A 16,963-nucleotide genomic window follows, 5' to 3' on the forward strand; every position below is an offset into this window, starting at 1 on the left:
GGTGTAAGTCAGTTCAGACCCAAGTAGAAATCTTACTGAGTTCCATGCAATTTTCCCCCTAGTGAACATGCCCAGTTTTGTGCCTGGTTAGAAATGAATTATTTAAAATATAAAAACCATGAATCCTGACTTTTCAACTCTAGAAAACACATGGAAGCAGAACCAACCTAGCATTGGGCCAGCAAAAGAGTGGGTTTTTTTGCAGCAATCTGGTTATTTCACTAACCAGTCTTGTATTCTGTTACAATTGTATTCTTGCTGCTAGGAATGAAAAGACAAGATTATAACATATTATGCCTAAAATAGTTAGTGTTATTATGCATTTTGCTTTGGGGTCAATAAAATGTATGTTACTTTGATATGATTAACCTAAAATATGTATATTTTTTTGGTTTAAAGTTTGGAATAAGAATAGGAAGCGTAGTTTTATACTTTCAAAAATGAAGAGTAAAAGCTGTAAGGGTCCAAAGAAATATAGCTTATTCTATCCTGAAATATTATTCTTTCATCTGAAAAACTTGGAGAAAGGAATTAAAATCTGAATTGAGGTTGAACCCTGAGACCTGCCATTATGAATACACATAGAGAAAAATTCATATTACCTATTATGCCAGTAGTGTAACCTTGCTGCTGTAATAAGGTAGCAAATGTGGTTTCATTTGTAGGCAGCCCTCCTGTGGTACCAGGCCCAGCCTTGACACGCCTCTCAGTTGTAGCTGCCATGCCTAAAATATCAACAGGAGAATAAATGAATGCCCTCTTTGTCCTTCCCAGAATTAGAAATACAATCCATGTTGGAGGAATGATTTATTTAAAAACAACAACATGCTCTTAAAGCCTTTGACAAACCTGTGAAAACAGTTTTGCAAACTTTAGCAAAGACCACCAAACTGAATATCCATTCTAGCCTTCAGAAACTCTCCAACATTTCTATTCATTGGGAAGTAAAGAAGGAAAATCTTTGGTGAGTGTAGTGTAAGTAAGAGTGATGTGACAGGCTACAGGAGGCCATGCTGTTGTGTAATTCCATCACAGACAAGACTTCCAAACCCTTTGTTACAGTCAGCTAATAAGCAAAAGCTGACAGTAGGACTTAACTTTGTTCAACAAAGAAAGGCTTTCTCATAGAAGATAATTAATAGAGTTGAGTGGCAAAGGAAGATGGAGCTTGTTTGAAGGGTCTCGCAGGGGAATGCAATTTATCATATACCCTTGACTGAAGATTTGCATACTTCTTCTGTCTGGGTTGGTTGTCCTTTTCCTCATGGTGTGGTGAGGGAAGAAGGGGGACATCTGCCTAGCCAGCCAGATGAATAGAACCAATCCTGGCAATTGATCAGGTGGTGAAGATTGGGACCAGGGTGGGCAGATCAGTTGGCAAAGAGGCTCTGGCAAGAAGGCAGAAGACCAAAACTTTGGAGACCAAGCTGAGACAACCTGAGAGAGAGCAAGTATCAATTCTGAATAGGGGATGAATCTGTATAAATAGTATACAACAGTATACATAGATGTTGAAATGATACTATACATCACTGCCATATGAACTTTGTAGTGTTCACCAGAGGCAAAACAGTTCATCTTACAATCCATTTTAAATATCAAGCTATGCTTTCTTTCTTTCATGTAATCAGTAAAAATTGGCAGGGGAAGGTAGCTTGGCATTTCTTAAATCTGCTTCTCCCATTGTATTAACATGGAGGACATAGAAGTGTGTCCCTAATAAGACTTCAGCCTGATTTTGGAGATTAATATACTACCTTGAGTTCAGACTTTTCACACAGGAACCATGAACAGTACAGGGACCTTAGAGGTCTTCTAGTCTAACCCTGCTCAAGCAGGAAACCATACCACTTCATAAAATGTCCAATCTCTTCTTAAAAGCATATGAATAAGTATAGTATAGTATAGCATATGAGTAAGACCTGCCATAAACTTGTGCTTCTTGACAAGTAACAGAATTAGGATACAAATAAAATATAGATGTACAGCTAGGACACAGCATTGTTCATCTGTTGCCCATCTGTTGCCCATTAGCATTTAATCTTTGTGAATTGATACTAAGTCTGCATGTCCTTTTCCTAACGCTAAATGGCATGTACTGTAGTTCTTTCTAGGGAGTAATCTTTTTTTTAAAAAAAAATACCCTTATTAGTTATACAGTAAATATATTTAATCTGCAATATGAAGGTCTGGCTACTCTTTCCATCTAATACAATTTTGAACAGCAGAATAGTATATCCACAGCAAATCAACATTCTTGTCTGCTATCTTCACAAAAATCTACCAACCTGATCTGATGGGATATCTACCAGTCAGGAAAGCAGATCTGCTTGGAGTACAAAGAGATGATGCACTAATATGCTGAGTAAGTTTTACCCCTTCTTTTGCCAGCTGATCGATATTTGGTGTCCTAAAAAGGAGAGCGAAAATGATACACAAATAGAATTGTCTGTCTTGTTTTCAAGAATCCTAACAAAGGAAAACATTAATGCTTCTTTTCAGAATAAGGCCTAAACTACTGTTGAGGCCCAGCAGGAGCCATTGGAGCTGCCGATGGACTCCAATAGCGAGGACCCCTATGAGTCTGCTATGGAAGATGTGGAGGACCCTGGGCAGGGTTCAGACTCAGAGCAATGACCAGAAAGGCTGGTTGGCCACCAGGAGGCGCCTGAGGCATGGAGCAGTGGGGAAGATCAAAGGGAGTTTGTCCCTGATGCCAGGCAACATAGGGCAGAGAAACGGAGGCAGCAGTTATGGAGACAGACTCATAAGAGATAATCAAGGCCAGGTGGTTGTGGCTTGGCCCCTTCCAAGAGAGTATATAAGAAGAGACTTTGAGAGGAGTCCTTTTGCAGGACACAACCGTTCGTAGTAATCTGGAGAACTCCTTGTCTGTTCTGCCTTGTGTTCCCGTGTCTGTTGGAGTCTGGGTTGCTGCCAACTTCTTGCCAGTGAGTCGTGTTTGGGCTTTCAGCCAACAGGATTGCTGTGAATAAAGAGTGGCAAACAGCTAAACCTGTGTCTGCGTTCATTACCGGACGGAGGAGGTACTATCTTAAATGAGATAGTACCCAGAGCTTCTGGATTAGCTAAATTTGCTCTTTTCACATCCTTAATTGTTCAGCAGAAGACTTGGTATTTTTTATTTGACACACAGGTATTCATAGTATCTGGGGAGGGGGAAGGGTTGATGTAGGAGATCATAGCTTTGTTGATTTCTTGTTGGAGCAGTGTTTGGGGCAGGTGTTTCTGATGCCTATTTCTTTCTAGATTCTTAGTCCAGAGCACAGGTGTCAAACCAGCAGTGCCATGTTGCTGTCACATGATGTTTTGTAATTTTTCCCCCCTTCACAGAGCTGGGGTGTCCGTGGCCTGCATGTGATGTGTTTGGGTGGGCCGCCAGTTTGACACCCCCAGTCCAGAGCATCTACCATTCAATGTGAATCTCATGTTTTGTAGCTCTGTAGTTCTTTACTCCCTGATAAAGCTTTTCAAGCCCTAAGAGATTGGATTGTGATAGCACAATTGTTTTCAAAATGTCTTAAATATCATTTTCTCTAGCCAGTGAATTACTGTGAAGAAAGCATGGAGGGACAGAAGGGGAAAAACAAAGTAGCAATTGTCTAGGTTCTTCATTAAAAAGGTAAGAAATGCTGATCTCAAAACAGTTTTCTAGGGTTGTAGCTATCAAAGCAATCCTTCTTTTGCAGTTAGTCATTGCTAAAGGGGCAAAATTGCCAAATACAATTAAACTATCATATACAATTAAGGTTTATATAAAATTAACACTAGAAATTATTGATTTTATTTAACTTGTTGCTAATTTAACTGTAATTAACTATATGGTAAGATGAATTTGAATCAATTCTATCTTTCCTCTTTAGTTGTTATTAATTCCAAGCACTTACCATATAAACATTCCTGAGAAACCCTCCCTTTCCATATATCCATGGTGTCAGATACTGCATTGAATATGAATTTCTGCAAGATAGAAGCTACTTTGGCTCATATGGAACCAAATGCATTGCATGTACATTCATAAATCACCTGCATGCATCTGGGTTGCATATGTCAAGGCTGTGAGGACTCATCAGTGGATGACTGTCTCTCTGCCACACAAAGGAGACATGATGTTTAGAAAGAAAGGGGTTAGACAGAAATATAATTTCTTTTTTCTCCCTCAACTCAAAGATGTTGTGTGGCTGATTTAGCTTTGCAAGTCAGATGTTACTCAGCAATTGCTGTTGCCACTAGAGGGCAAAATTGAATGGAATTGCCTGGGAATCTGATACCTTATGAAAACTAATGTTCATTTTGAAGTCTGCTGGAAAGGCATAATTGGATAACTTAGTCAAATTACTATGATTTCTTTTATCAAATTTTAATGAAAATTCTTGCCTTGTTTGGCTAAAATTTGACTACAAGAATGACCTACGGATTTTTCTTAAAGGCTTTGTGTTGTGTATCTTCTATTTTTGTTTTTTTCTAAGTGAACAGGCATAGTAATACAAGAGACCACTCTTCTAAATTGAAATATCTATTTATATCCTAGGTACCTGCATGCTTATGTAATAATCATGATGCATGTGATGTCACTGAGCCATGTACAAGGCATTTATGATTCATATTGTAGTCCTAACTGTATATGTATTCTTTATATGGCTTCTTAGATATTTTGCACTGATAGACAACATCTTCCTGTCACTTTATTTAGCTTTCTTATTATACCCCAATTAGAAATTAGTGCATTATTCTTGAACAGTGTTTAAAAAACTATTTTAAACCTAGTTTTAAAAAGATAAATTTGTAACATATACCTCATAGTTTCATTTCCAAAGCATCCCAAATCACCAGTTCCAAGATCGTCTGCCATTAGGATCAAAATGTTAGGTTTTGACATGCTGGTTACCCAGGTTTGAGAAAATAAGATGGAAACAAGCAAAACAGTTGGAGAACAACTGTAAAAATAAGAGCAATATTACCAGTAGTTTAGAATTTTCAAAAAAGAAATGTCCCACAATTGTCACAGATAGAGGATTTCTTTAATACAATCAGATACAGAATGAAAGACCTTCTGATGCTAAAGTTTTTTTGAAATGTTGTAGCTTCTTCAACTTTTGGTTGCCTCCTTTCTTAATCAGAAAATGGACCATCTTCAGGGAACTTCTCTCTAGCAGAGTGTGTGCTGCCTCTGTATGGTATTTATAGTGCCTGTTGTAAGTTGATTTTTATATGTTGATTGGAGTCCCCTGGTAGTCTTTTAGGGTCGTATCAGGTCAGCTGGTCACAGGAGACAGCCGGGCACAACTTGGTCAGCGGGGTCCAGGAGAGGAGGGAGTGGGAGGATCCTGAGTCCACCTCCATGGTGCAGGGCAACCCTTCGACCAGCAGAGACACGGTGATTTTTTGGAGTCAGCCTATGCCTTGGTGACCAACACTGCAGGTGGATTCCTAATTATGGTGTAGCAGTTGTCCTTTTGCTGCTGCTGGCGGCGTTGCTGTTGTAGGTGCGGTTGCGCCGGCTGACTGTAAGGCTGAAGTAGTGGCTGGTACTTGGGTTGAGGCGCAGGTGGCAGGGTGGCACAGCATACCTGGGCGAGATGGCCCTTCTTAGCACACCGGCGGCAAATAGCAGCCTTAAAGGGACAAGCGGAGCGGGCATGGTTGCCCGCAGCCCAAAGAGGCAGTTGCAGCGGTACGACTGGCCGATTGAGGCAGCAGCCATCTGGGTAGAGCATGGAGGCGGTCTACCTGGTCCTCCTCCAGGTAGTCCAGGGGAACCAGCTCATCAATGAGGCAGGTTCTCTGGGGAGGAGCAAGCGGTTGTTGGTAGCGGTGCATCTCAGCTGTTGATTGTTCAGAAAGCTCGGTGGCTGTAGCTTCCTCCACCGCCTGCTGTAGGGTGATGTCTGCTTGGGCGAGCACTCTCCGCTTCAGGTGGAGATTGCGAACCCCGCAGACGAACTACTCGACCAAGGAATCGTCAAGGTCGATGAATTCACATTGAATAGCCGCTGTTCGGAGAGACTGTAAGAATTGGCTTACAGTCTCAGTGTCTTTTTGTACGCACTACCTGGAAGCATACTGTCAGGCTATTCTAGATGGCATCGGGGCATAGTGGTTTCTCAGCTTGCTGATTAGTGTCCCAGTTGAGCTCGTACATGGCCAAAGGTGAAGTGAGAGCTCTAGCTGTGTTAAACATCTTAACATGAGTTTAAGAAAAAGCTGCATTTGCGGTCTGAGGGTAATTGGTGATTATTATTTGTGACAAGGAACACTCAAAACACTCTAAGAAACCAGCCCAGGACTCTCCAGCAGTCCCGAAGGGTGCAAAAGGCGGCAGCAAAGTCATAGCTGTTGTGGAGTTAAGGTAAAAAATTTTTTTTTGCTTGGTAGACGGAAATGAAATTAATTGAGTTTCCTTTTCTCATAGCTGTTCAGGCTGGAACCTTCAGCATCCCAACTTCATCGCCAGTGTTAGATTCATTATTAATTGAAGAGGCGTGAGGCAGCTGAGGTAAGAAGAGCAGCTCTTTATTCGGTAGAATGGCAACAACAAACTATGTACAGAGATTCAGCACCTCGCGCTGCTTGACAGCTATTTATACTAGAGTTGTCAAACAGGGTGACCAATAGGAATGCTTAGACAGCCTGCGCTCAGCCAGCCGCACCTTAGCTAATCAGGCATGGCTGAGCTGTTGCTGGCTGTCAGTCGTAAGTCAAGGACTTTAGGACCAGTTGCAAATTGAGGACTCAGAAATTGGGGTGTGTTGATGGCTGGCTTTTACGTCATTAGCTGTCATTTGCTTGTGCTGCCCACCCTTGTCTTCTAAGTACTTGATAGACTGATAGTAAATCAGCACTCCTGTTGACTGATGATGGGCTTGTTTCCCAGGCTTTAATCCTTTCCCTAGCTATTTTTGTGTCTGCTCATCCAACAATCTTAGTAGCTGCAAAATTAATGTGTGTCTTTGTTCATGGTAGTGTGAGGCTACCAATGAGTTTGGGTCTCCTTGTCTGACCGCTTGCTTGCGTTCTTTTGTAGTTTGGTGGTGAGCTTCCTCCCCATCTGTCCTTACATAGTCACAGGGACAGTCACAGTGGATTTGGTAGATTACATTGGAAGCATCTGCCACCTCCAATCTTTGCAATGCACAATTTGTTCTTGTATGGTAGCTCTGGGTGGTGTGCGATGACCATTTGCAGATCTCAGAGGCTGCGTTCTACAGCTTCTGAAAAGTCTTTGATGTATGGCAAGATGTGATGTGTGGTTGGTCTTGTACCTTGTTTCTTCCTCTCCTCCATATTGCGCAGCATCTTGTGACAAATGATTGTGGGTACCATTCTGCTTGAATTGTTCCTGCTCTCCAGCTGTTTGGCTTGCTGGGTACTACAGTGGGTTCTCACCCTGCAATACAGTATTCTGATGCAACTCTTTTTGTGTGACAATGGATGGTTGCTATTGAAATTCAGAATGCGTGGAATTTTTATGGCCTTGGGATAAACTGTGGTTTCTAGACTTCCACCCTTTTGTCTGTTGACAAGTACATCTAAAATGGTAATTGCCTAGCTGTTTGGTCCTCCACTGTGAACTGTATTTTGGAGAAGATAAAAGTCACAGCCAAGGAACTGATTGAAGCCTGGGAAACAGGCCCCTTGTCAGTCAAGAAGAATGCTGATTTATCACCAGCCTATCAAGTACTTAGAAGGTGAGGGCTGGGCAGCATAAGCAAAGACAGCTAATGTCTTAAAAGCCAGCCATCAACACATCCCAGCCAACATCTAAAAAGCCACATACAACAGGGACCATATAAATACCACACAGAGAACAGCACACTTCTGCTAGAGAGAAGTTCCTGAAGATGGGCTCTAGCACAAGTCCGAAAGCTCAGAAGACAAAACCTCTGGTCCCAATGACCAACCCAGACTGGATCTTGCAACATTATCCTGGGACACGTATATTCACATTCATTTGTGACAGTTATGAATGCCATCTTAAATTCCACCGTGATCTTAAATTCCATTCTGGTTTACCATACCTGCTTCTATTACTTATCTAATATTTATTAAAGATTGTTATAAGATGCAATCCTATACAATACAAATATTTTTGTATGAAAAATAGAAAAAGTAAAGAGAAAAAAGAGAGATGCAGAGAAAAAGAAAGGGAAAAATAGTGACTTCTGACTTTTTTTTTTCAATCTAGCAGGGTTCAAAAAAGGCTACAGCCCACTTTTTGCCTTAATTTCTTGAGTATTTCAAGACATTTCTGTAACAACAGTCATACTAATGTTCAAAACCTAAAGTCAAAATTTACTTTTTTGAGAGCAAAGTACAAAAGTGTTTCCACGTAGAAGCAAAACTAGATAAATTCTTCTCTCAATTTAAAACGACCAGTTTTACCATCTTGGCCAAATTCATTACTTTCATCAAAATGATCAATTTCCCGTGTAAGAATCAAACATGGTCCCAGACATTACAAGATCTACATATTGGTTGTGCAAACTGAGGCATGCTCAGAAAAGCTATAAAAACCATTTTGAAATTTTAGAATTGGTGTGCATTTCAGATAGAGGACTTTGAATGCATGCTGGGGACAGTATTCCAAAAAGTAGGCAGGTATACATTAAGACTATATGTCATTTAATTTAAATGTATTTGTAAAATATTTAAAATTATTAAAAAAGGCAGTCAATTATTTCCCATGTATTTAGTTATTTTTCTCTCTTGTCACATTGAAAATATAGTTATACATTATCTTCATTCTCTTTCGTGGTGACCAAAACTGAATGCAGTATTCCAAATGTGACCTTACCAAGGCATTATAAAGTGGTATTAACACTTCATGTGATCTTGATTCTATCCCCCTGTTTATGTAGCCTAGAAATGTGTTGGCTTTTTTGGCAGCTGCTGAACACTGCTGGCTCATATTTAAATGGTTGTCCACTAGGACTCCAAGATCCCTCTCACAGTTACTACTATTGAGCAAGATACCACCTATACTGTACCTGTGCATTTCGTTTTTCTTGCCTAAATATAGAACCTTACTCTTTTCACCACTGAATTTCATTTTATTAGATAGTGCCCAATATTCAAGTTTGTCAAGATCCTTCTGTATCTTAAGCCTATCTTCTGGAGTGTTGGCTATTCCTGCCAGCTTGGTATCATCTGCAAATTTGATGAGTTCCCCATTTATTCCCTCATCCAAATCATTGATGAAGATGTTGAAGAGTACTGGGCTTAAAACAGAGCCTTGGGGTACTCCACTGCATACTTCCCTCCATGTAGATGCAGTTCCATTGAGGACTACACTTTGAGTGTGGTTGGTCAGCCAGTTATGAATCCATCTGGTTGTGATGTTGTCTAACCCACATTCTTCTACTTTATCTATAGTAGGTTATGGTCTACCTAATCAAATGCCTTACTGAAATCCAAGTAAACTATATCGACGGCATTCCTCTGGTCCACTAATTTTGTCACTTTGTCAAAGAATGCAATAAGATTAGCCTGACATGATCTGTTTTTGACAAACCCATGTTGGCTTTTGGCTATTACTTTGTTTACTTCTAGGTGTTCACTAATTCGTTGCTTGATTATTTTTTCCAAAACCTTCCCTGGTATTGAGGTCAGGCTGATAGGTCTGTTAGTTTCCTGGATCTATTTTTTTCCCTTTTTTGAAGATGGGAACTACATTAGCTCTTTTCCAGTCCTCTGGCAGTGCTCCAGGATTTCTGAAAGATATAGTTCAGTGGTTCTGAGATCTCGTCTGCCAGTTCCTTCAGAACCCTGGATCCATCCAGTCCTGGTGCTTTGAACTCATCTAGGGTAGACAGGTGCTCACTTATCATTTTCTTCCCTATTTCAGCTTGTGTTCCTAATCTGATTTTTGTGGTGCTGTTTTTGATAGGTTGGACTGTTTTATCCCTTTGTGTAAAAACAGATGCAAAAAATGAGTTAAATAGTTCTGCTTTCTCCCTGTTGCTTGTCACCTTCTTGCCACTTTCTCCCAGCAATGGACAAATTGTTTCCTTAACTTTTTTGTTGTTTTTAACATGATGGAAGAAACTTTTTTTGTTATTTTTTACTTTTGTGGCAAGCCTTTCTTCATCGTGAGCCTTAGCTTTCCTCACTTCATCTTTACAGGCTTTGGCTATTTGCTGATATTCTGCCTTAATTATGTCCCCCTCTTTCCACTTTTTATACTTATCTTTTTTGTCTTTCAATTTGTCAGAGCGTTCTCTATGCAGCCATGCTGGTTTCTTTTGGGAGCTGTTATTTTTCTTCTTCATTGGTATTATGCTAGTCTGGGCTTTTGTAATCTAATTTTTCAAAATTTCCCAAGCTTCTTGAGTTGTTTTCCCCTTGAGGATTCTCATCCATGGAATTCTTCCCAAGCTCTCTCTAAGTTTATTGAAATTAGTTCTCTTAAAGCCCAAGACTCTAGTTTGACTTTGTTCTACTACTTGTGTTTGCATAATGTTGACTTCCAATATTGCATGGTCATTTGCCCCCAGGGTTCCTGTGGCTTCATTCCTGCTATCATTTCCTCTCTGTTACTGAGAATTAAGTCCAATATGACTGATCCCCTTGTTCCCTTCTCTACTTTTTGGGAAACCAAGTTGTCTGCTAGGTTCATTAGGAACTTGTTGGATCTTCCACTTGGTGCAAAGTTTGTTTCCAAGTTGATGTCAGGGTAGTTAAAATACCCCATTACTATTGTGGTGTGCTTCCTACATACCTTAGTTAGCTGACTAGCAAAAAGTTCATCTACTTCCTCTGCTTGGTTGGGTGGCCTGTAGTATAGACCTATGGCAATGTCATTCCCCTCCCAACCTTTAATATTGACCCAAATGCATTCAAGATAGTTCTCATCATTGTTGTGCTCTATTTCTGTACAAATGTAGTTATTCCTTATATATAGTGCAATTCCACCTCCTCTTTTATTTGGTCTATTTCTTTTAAATAATTTAAATGCTCCTAGTTCTATGTTCCATTTGTGGGTTTCATCCCATCAAGTTTCTGTATTGGCAACAATATCGTATCTGTCCTCATTTACTTGAATGATATAATAAGTCTGGCATGGTTATGTAAACCTCATGTAATGACTGCATCGCTTAGTAATAGAATTGCCCATCCCACAGGTATAAAACTTGATTCCGTCATGTGACCTACTGTGACATACTACAATGTTTTTTGCTATTGCAGAGCTGGGGTGAGAGTGGCCTGCGTGTGACTCATCCAGCCTCTCCTTCCCCATTTGCACTTACGTGAGGACTACCATGTATCACCATTGCTTCTGAACATGACTCAAGGTGCTGGTCATTACCTATGAAGTCCTATATGGTATTAGGCTTAGTTATTTGAGGGGCTGCCTGTCTCCCATAGTATCTACCTGGCCAATTTGAACTGGTAGGGTTGATGGACTCTGGGTTCTTTTGATTAAACAATGCCATCTATCAGGTCCCCAGAAATGTACCTCCTCTATAGCACTTATTGGAATGTTTCCCCTGAGATTTGAATGGCCCTCCTCTTGCTGGTGTTTCAAAGGGTCTGCTTTACTGACAAACCTTTGGCAAGAGTGCCTCACCTAATTGAATTGTGCAGATTTTTCACCATTTCTTTTTTTTTGGGGGGGGGGGTCATCTTTGCCATCTTCTATTCTTTATTTTTATTCATTTTTATTTGGTTTTAATGTTTTTTTATTTGTGAACTTTTATTTGTTGAGAGCTTGAGAATGTACAAATATAATTAATTAATAGTAATATAGCAAGGTCAGATATTCTAATAATATACTATTGATCAATTTTCAGTCAATTGTACTATAGTATAGATACATTTTTAAACATTCTGATAAGAATATGTGCCATGAAGATCTTTTTACAATACATTCTATTATATTTAGTTGTCTTTATAGATTAATCAAATCAAATGTATGAATATCAGATATTACTACAATTCTGTAAGCAGTTTTTCTTGGAAGTCTATTGGTGGCTACAAAACTATATGAAACACACTACCCAAATTTTATAGACCATTTGTGGTGAATAGGATTTGCAAAACATTTATGCAAAATGTCTGGTTTATATCCATTTGACTATAAAACATTATCAAATTCAATAAATACACATCAATAATCTATATTCAGTTGATTTCTTATTAATAATGTTTCTACTGATATAAATCTGATCCACCCAGTTTCTTGTAAGTATAAATAAAAGTTTTATTTGGGAAGAAGCTGTATTTCTTTTCTTCTTTTTCTGTTTTAATTTCTTAGGTATAAGTCTCCGATTCCTGACATTCCAAAATATAGTAAAATTATTGTAATGAATGAATGAATGTAGATATATAATTATACACTTGATTCTAATTATTTTAGAATTATATTAGAAAAGTAATATCAACATTACAAAAAGGGATTGTTCTTATTTAAGAAGCCAACTTAAAGCTGGCTGTTTAAAATAAAATATATAAATTTAATAAAAATATCATGAAATGTAGTAATAAAACTTTAAACAAGGACTGTAGAATAGCAATAGCAGTTAGATTTATATACCACTTCATAGGGCTTTCAGCCCTCTCTAAGTGGTTTACAGAGTCAGCATATCGCCCCCACAATCTGGGTCCTCATTTTAACCACCTCGGAAGGATGTAAGGCTGAGTCAACCCTGAGCCGGTGAGATTTGAACCGCCGAGCTGCAGAACTAGCAGTCAGCTGAAGTGGCTGCAGTACTGCACTCTAACCACTGCGCCACCTTGGCTCTTCTAGAAGAATTGATAGTCATGAAAATGAGAAAGAAAAGGGTAAAAATGACATGGGAATGAAAAAGAAAACATATGGAGAAGGAGAAGAAAGTAGCAGCAATGAATACTTTGATTTCTGGCAGAGAATGGGAAGACCATCTGATTACCCCATCTTCCTTCTTTCCCTTCCTTTTATTACAAACTTAAAATATTTCCCAAACAAAATGCCTTATATTTCATACTATTACAAAAAATAATTCATTATAATAAATTTATTTTTTCTTACAGAATTGCTATGTTCCTCCCTGACTAACTCAAAGAAAATTGGCATCAGACCTTATTTTTAGATAATTGGCAGCAGTTTTAGGACCACAGAATTTCCTTACTCAGTCATTTGTATAACAATAAGAGCCGAGGTGGCGCAGTGGTTAAATGCAGCACTGCAGGCTACTTCAGCTGACTGCAGTTCTGCAGTTTGGCTGTTCAAATCTCACCGGCTCAGGGTTGACTCAGCTTTCCATCCTTCCGAGGTGGGTAAAATGAGGACCCGGATTGTTGTTGGGGGCAATATGCTGACTCTGTAAACTGCTTAGAGAGGGCTGAAAGCCCTATGAAGCAGTATATAAGTCTAACTGCTATTGCTATTGTTAATGTTGCTATGCAATTAAATAAATTGCACCAGAATTTGATCTTTGGCAGGCAAAGACTTTGCACCGAGATATCATTGTCTGTTGAATCATAACCTAATCATTCTCACAATATGCTAAACTTATCACTTATAAAATCATTGTTTAAGAATTCAGCTTTTCAGTCTTAGGTCCCAACCCCAGATTGCTGAAAAACTGCCTACTTTTCTCAGATAATTAAATTCCACAATAATCCTGTCCCTGTTTATGAAGATGTAAAGTCTTTTGAGCTGCATTTATGGCTAGTTGGGTGAATATAAAAGCCTTAGAAAGTTAATTGTCAACCCAACCTACAGTTCTTACGTATCATTATCTACAAGGACACTCAAAGCCACCATTATATGAAAAAATACTCATAGACATAATTACAAAAACAGCTAGAAATAACAGCTAAAGAATCAAGCAGTCCTGTGGTAAAAGGATATTTCAAAATGAGTATCAGAAGCAAACTTGTTACGGCTTCTCTTACCTGGCATTTCCTCCACTGAACTTGTTAAACAGCTTCATTTGTTGAAGAGGCAGAACTGGAAGGGATTTCAGGACGTCCTTTCATCCTATTTTAAAATCACTTTCCCCGCCCTTGGATTACTTTATAGGCTGTGATTTAATGACAATGTTATAAAACTGACACAAATCTCTGTGGACAGCATACTTCATTCATTGGCAAGAAGTTTAAAAGCCAAATATTCACCTTAGTTTTTTTCTGATTGAGATTGTTGGCAGGGGAAAGCAGAGGCACTGGCTGATGTGTACAGTTGATTTGAGTCTGCCAACATATTTTTGGTTTATTCTTAACTAGAGTTTGATACGGTAACTTGCTGACTGCCAATTTGGTCTAGTGGTTAAAACATAAGGCTAAAAATAATAAGATCATGAATTATAGTCCCACTTTATGTATAAAGCCAGCTAGGTGACTTTGGGCCTGTTCCTCTCTCTCTCAGCTCTGGAAAGCAAAGAAAACTACAGGAACTTCCTCTGGCAACTACCAGGATTCAATGCAGGCTCGAGTATGCAGTACGAGTATGCACGCACGCACATACACAGATACACAAATCTTCTGCTTAGTCTTATTTGTTTAATTGTTTGTTCTGAATTTTTCATTGGAACAAACATTTCCTATATAGCTTTCCTTAATTTTTTCTGTATTCTGATTTAGGCTTTAATTGAACAAGAGCAAGAAACACAGAGGAAAATGTTTAGTTTAAGTTCCAACTCTTTTTAAGAACATAGAATATAGTAACATAGAATTGTTCTAGCTGGGAGAATACGGGTGGACAAATGGAGGCGAGCCAGGACTTCAGAAAGCTAACAGCTTTAATGGTAACAGGTTGCCAAACGCGGCACTGCACAATTCGTGCATCTCAGCTAACTGTCAACAGCTGAGCCCTGTTTTACAGCTCTTTATATATACCCGCTGTCAAACAGGTAACCAATCAGGAATGAGGACAGCGCCCCCTAGTCAATGGACCAGAGGAAAAACTATAGAACATAGCAAGAATAATAGTTAGAAGGGACCTTGGATAAGGTGACCAGGCATCCCGATTTCAGCGGGACAGTCACGATTTATAACAATTTTTCCCGTGTCCCGGGGCATTTTTTGATGTTCTTTAAAATAATATTTTATTTATTGTGCATAGGATTTTTTTAAAGTTTTATTCTGTATGGATTCTTTTTTTAAATTTATCCAAAATAAATTGAAGTAAAACCATTTTTAAAAATTCTATGCACAATACTTTGAAATATATTGTGCATAGAATTTTTAAAAATAATTTTACTTCAATTTATTCTGTGTGGAATAGTTTGAAATGTTTTACTTCAATTTATTCTGTGTGGATTCTTTTTTTAATTTGTCTTAGACTATTTAAAAAAAGATTCTATCCAAAATACAAAATACCAGCTGCAGTTATTCACTTAAGAACTGTGGCAAGAAATGTGGTATAGTGACCAAAGTTACAATGGCATTGAAAAAAGTGACTGATGCCCATTTTTCACACTTAGTGACCATTTTCACACTTAGCGACCATTGCAGCATCCTCATGGTCACACGATCAAAATTTTGATGTTTGGCAACATATTCGTATTTATAATGGTTTCAGTGTCCTGGGGCCATATAATCACCTTTTGACAAAGTCAAATGGGGAAACCAGATTCACTTATGTTACTAACTTATCAGCTGCAGTTATTCACTTAAGAACTGTGGCAAGAAAGGTGGTATAGTGACCAAAGTTACAATGGCATTGAAAAAAGTGACTGATGACCATTTTTCACACTTAGCGACCATTTTCACACTTAGTGACCATTGCAGCATCCTCATGGTCATGTGATCAAAATTTTGATGTTTGGCAACAGTTACAATTTATATTTGTAAATTGCAGTTATGTTGAAAAAAAATTACAATACTATTTTTGCGTTATATGAAAATTTTTGTTGCTCCGTATAAAATTTTTAATCAAGCCCTCCCCCCCCCCCGGTCAAAGGTGTCCCTCTTTACCAATCTGAAAATCTGGTCACCTTAACTTTGGAGGTCTTCTAGTCCAACCCCCTGCTCAAGCATGAAACTCTACACCATTTCAGACAAGTGGCTGTCCACTCTCTTCTTAAACGTCTTCAGTGACCCACAACTTCTGGAGGCAAGACATTCCACTGGTTAATTGTTCTCACTGCCAGGAAATTTCTCCTTAGTTCTAGGTTGCTTCTCTCCTTGATTAGTTTTCATTCATTGTTACTTGTCTTGCCTTCTAGTGCTTCAGAAAATAGGGTGACCCCCTCATCTTTTCAACAGTAGCTCCGACCCTTTTGAACGATCTCCCCGTGGAGATTCGTACCCTCACTACCGTCCAGACCTTCCGCACAGCCCTTAAGACCTGGCTAGCCCGTCAGGCCTGGGGATAATCTGTCCCCACCCGAATGATGAATGAATGTTGCTTACTATTTTTACTTTTATGTATTGTTTTGCATCTATTGTCTGTACCCTCCCTTCCTTATTTTATGTAAGCCGCCCTGAGTCCCCTCAGGGAAAAGGGTGGCCTATAAATATTAATAAAATCACTAAAAAAATATATATATATCTTTGTGGTAGCCCTCAAATATTGGAACGCTGCTCTCATGTTTCCTTGGATTAGTCCTTCTTTTCACCAGACTAGACATATCCAATTCCTACAACTGTTCTGCATAGGTTTTTAGCCTCAAGCCCCCTAATCATCCTTGTTGCTGTTTTCTGTACTCTTTCCTGTGTCTCAACATCTTTTTTATATTGTGGTGACCAAAACTACACACAGTATTCCAAATGTGATCTTACTGAGACTTTGTTAAGTGATACGTGATCTTGATTCTGTCCTATATTAATGCAGCCTAGGATTGCATTGGCTTTTTTGGCTACTTAAGTGATTGTCCACTAGGACTCAGATCTGAATACAATCTGATATGGATACAATACTATGTATGTCTTTTTAATAACTTTATGAGACTTTTGTTCAAGTAAGTAGTTTGCCTATGAAAAACTCATTAAACATTTACCCAAAGAAAGGCTTACCTGC

At 38.9% G+C, this 16,963-nt stretch overlaps 1 protein-coding gene across 5 annotated transcripts in view; it reads right to left on the minus strand.

Moving 5' to 3' along the window:
- The window catches only part of LOC106543328 (arylsulfatase H-like), a 30,264-nt gene extending 16,235 nt beyond the window's left edge, over positions 1–14,029 (minus strand). For 2 of the 5 annotated variants that reach the window (XM_087726545.1, XM_014059319.2), the window contains exons 1-4: positions 13,897–14,029; positions 4,818–4,958; positions 2,289–2,410; positions 603–725 (exon numbers count right to left, since the gene is read on the minus strand). In XM_087726545.1, coding sequence (XP_087582671.1) covers positions 603–725; positions 2,289–2,410; positions 4,818–4,958; positions 13,897–13,934 — 424 coding nt within the window. In that variant the 5' untranslated portion in view covers positions 13,935–14,029. Of the gene's footprint in view, positions 1–602; positions 726–2,288; positions 2,411–4,817; positions 4,959–13,896 lie in introns of those variants that run through there. The other 3 variants (XM_014059334.2, XM_014059343.2, XM_014059351.2) reach the window with 3 other exon arrangements.
- Between the last annotated feature and the right edge of the window lie 2,934 nt (positions 14,030–16,963).

Source organism: Thamnophis sirtalis, unplaced genomic scaffold (genome assembly GCF_051295495.1).
Source record: "Thamnophis sirtalis isolate CommonGarterSnake01/CBP01778 unplaced genomic scaffold, rThaSir2_p1.2 scaffold_12, whole genome shotgun sequence".
Classification (NCBI taxonomy): domain Eukaryota; kingdom Metazoa; phylum Chordata; class Lepidosauria; order Squamata; family Natricidae; genus Thamnophis; species Thamnophis sirtalis.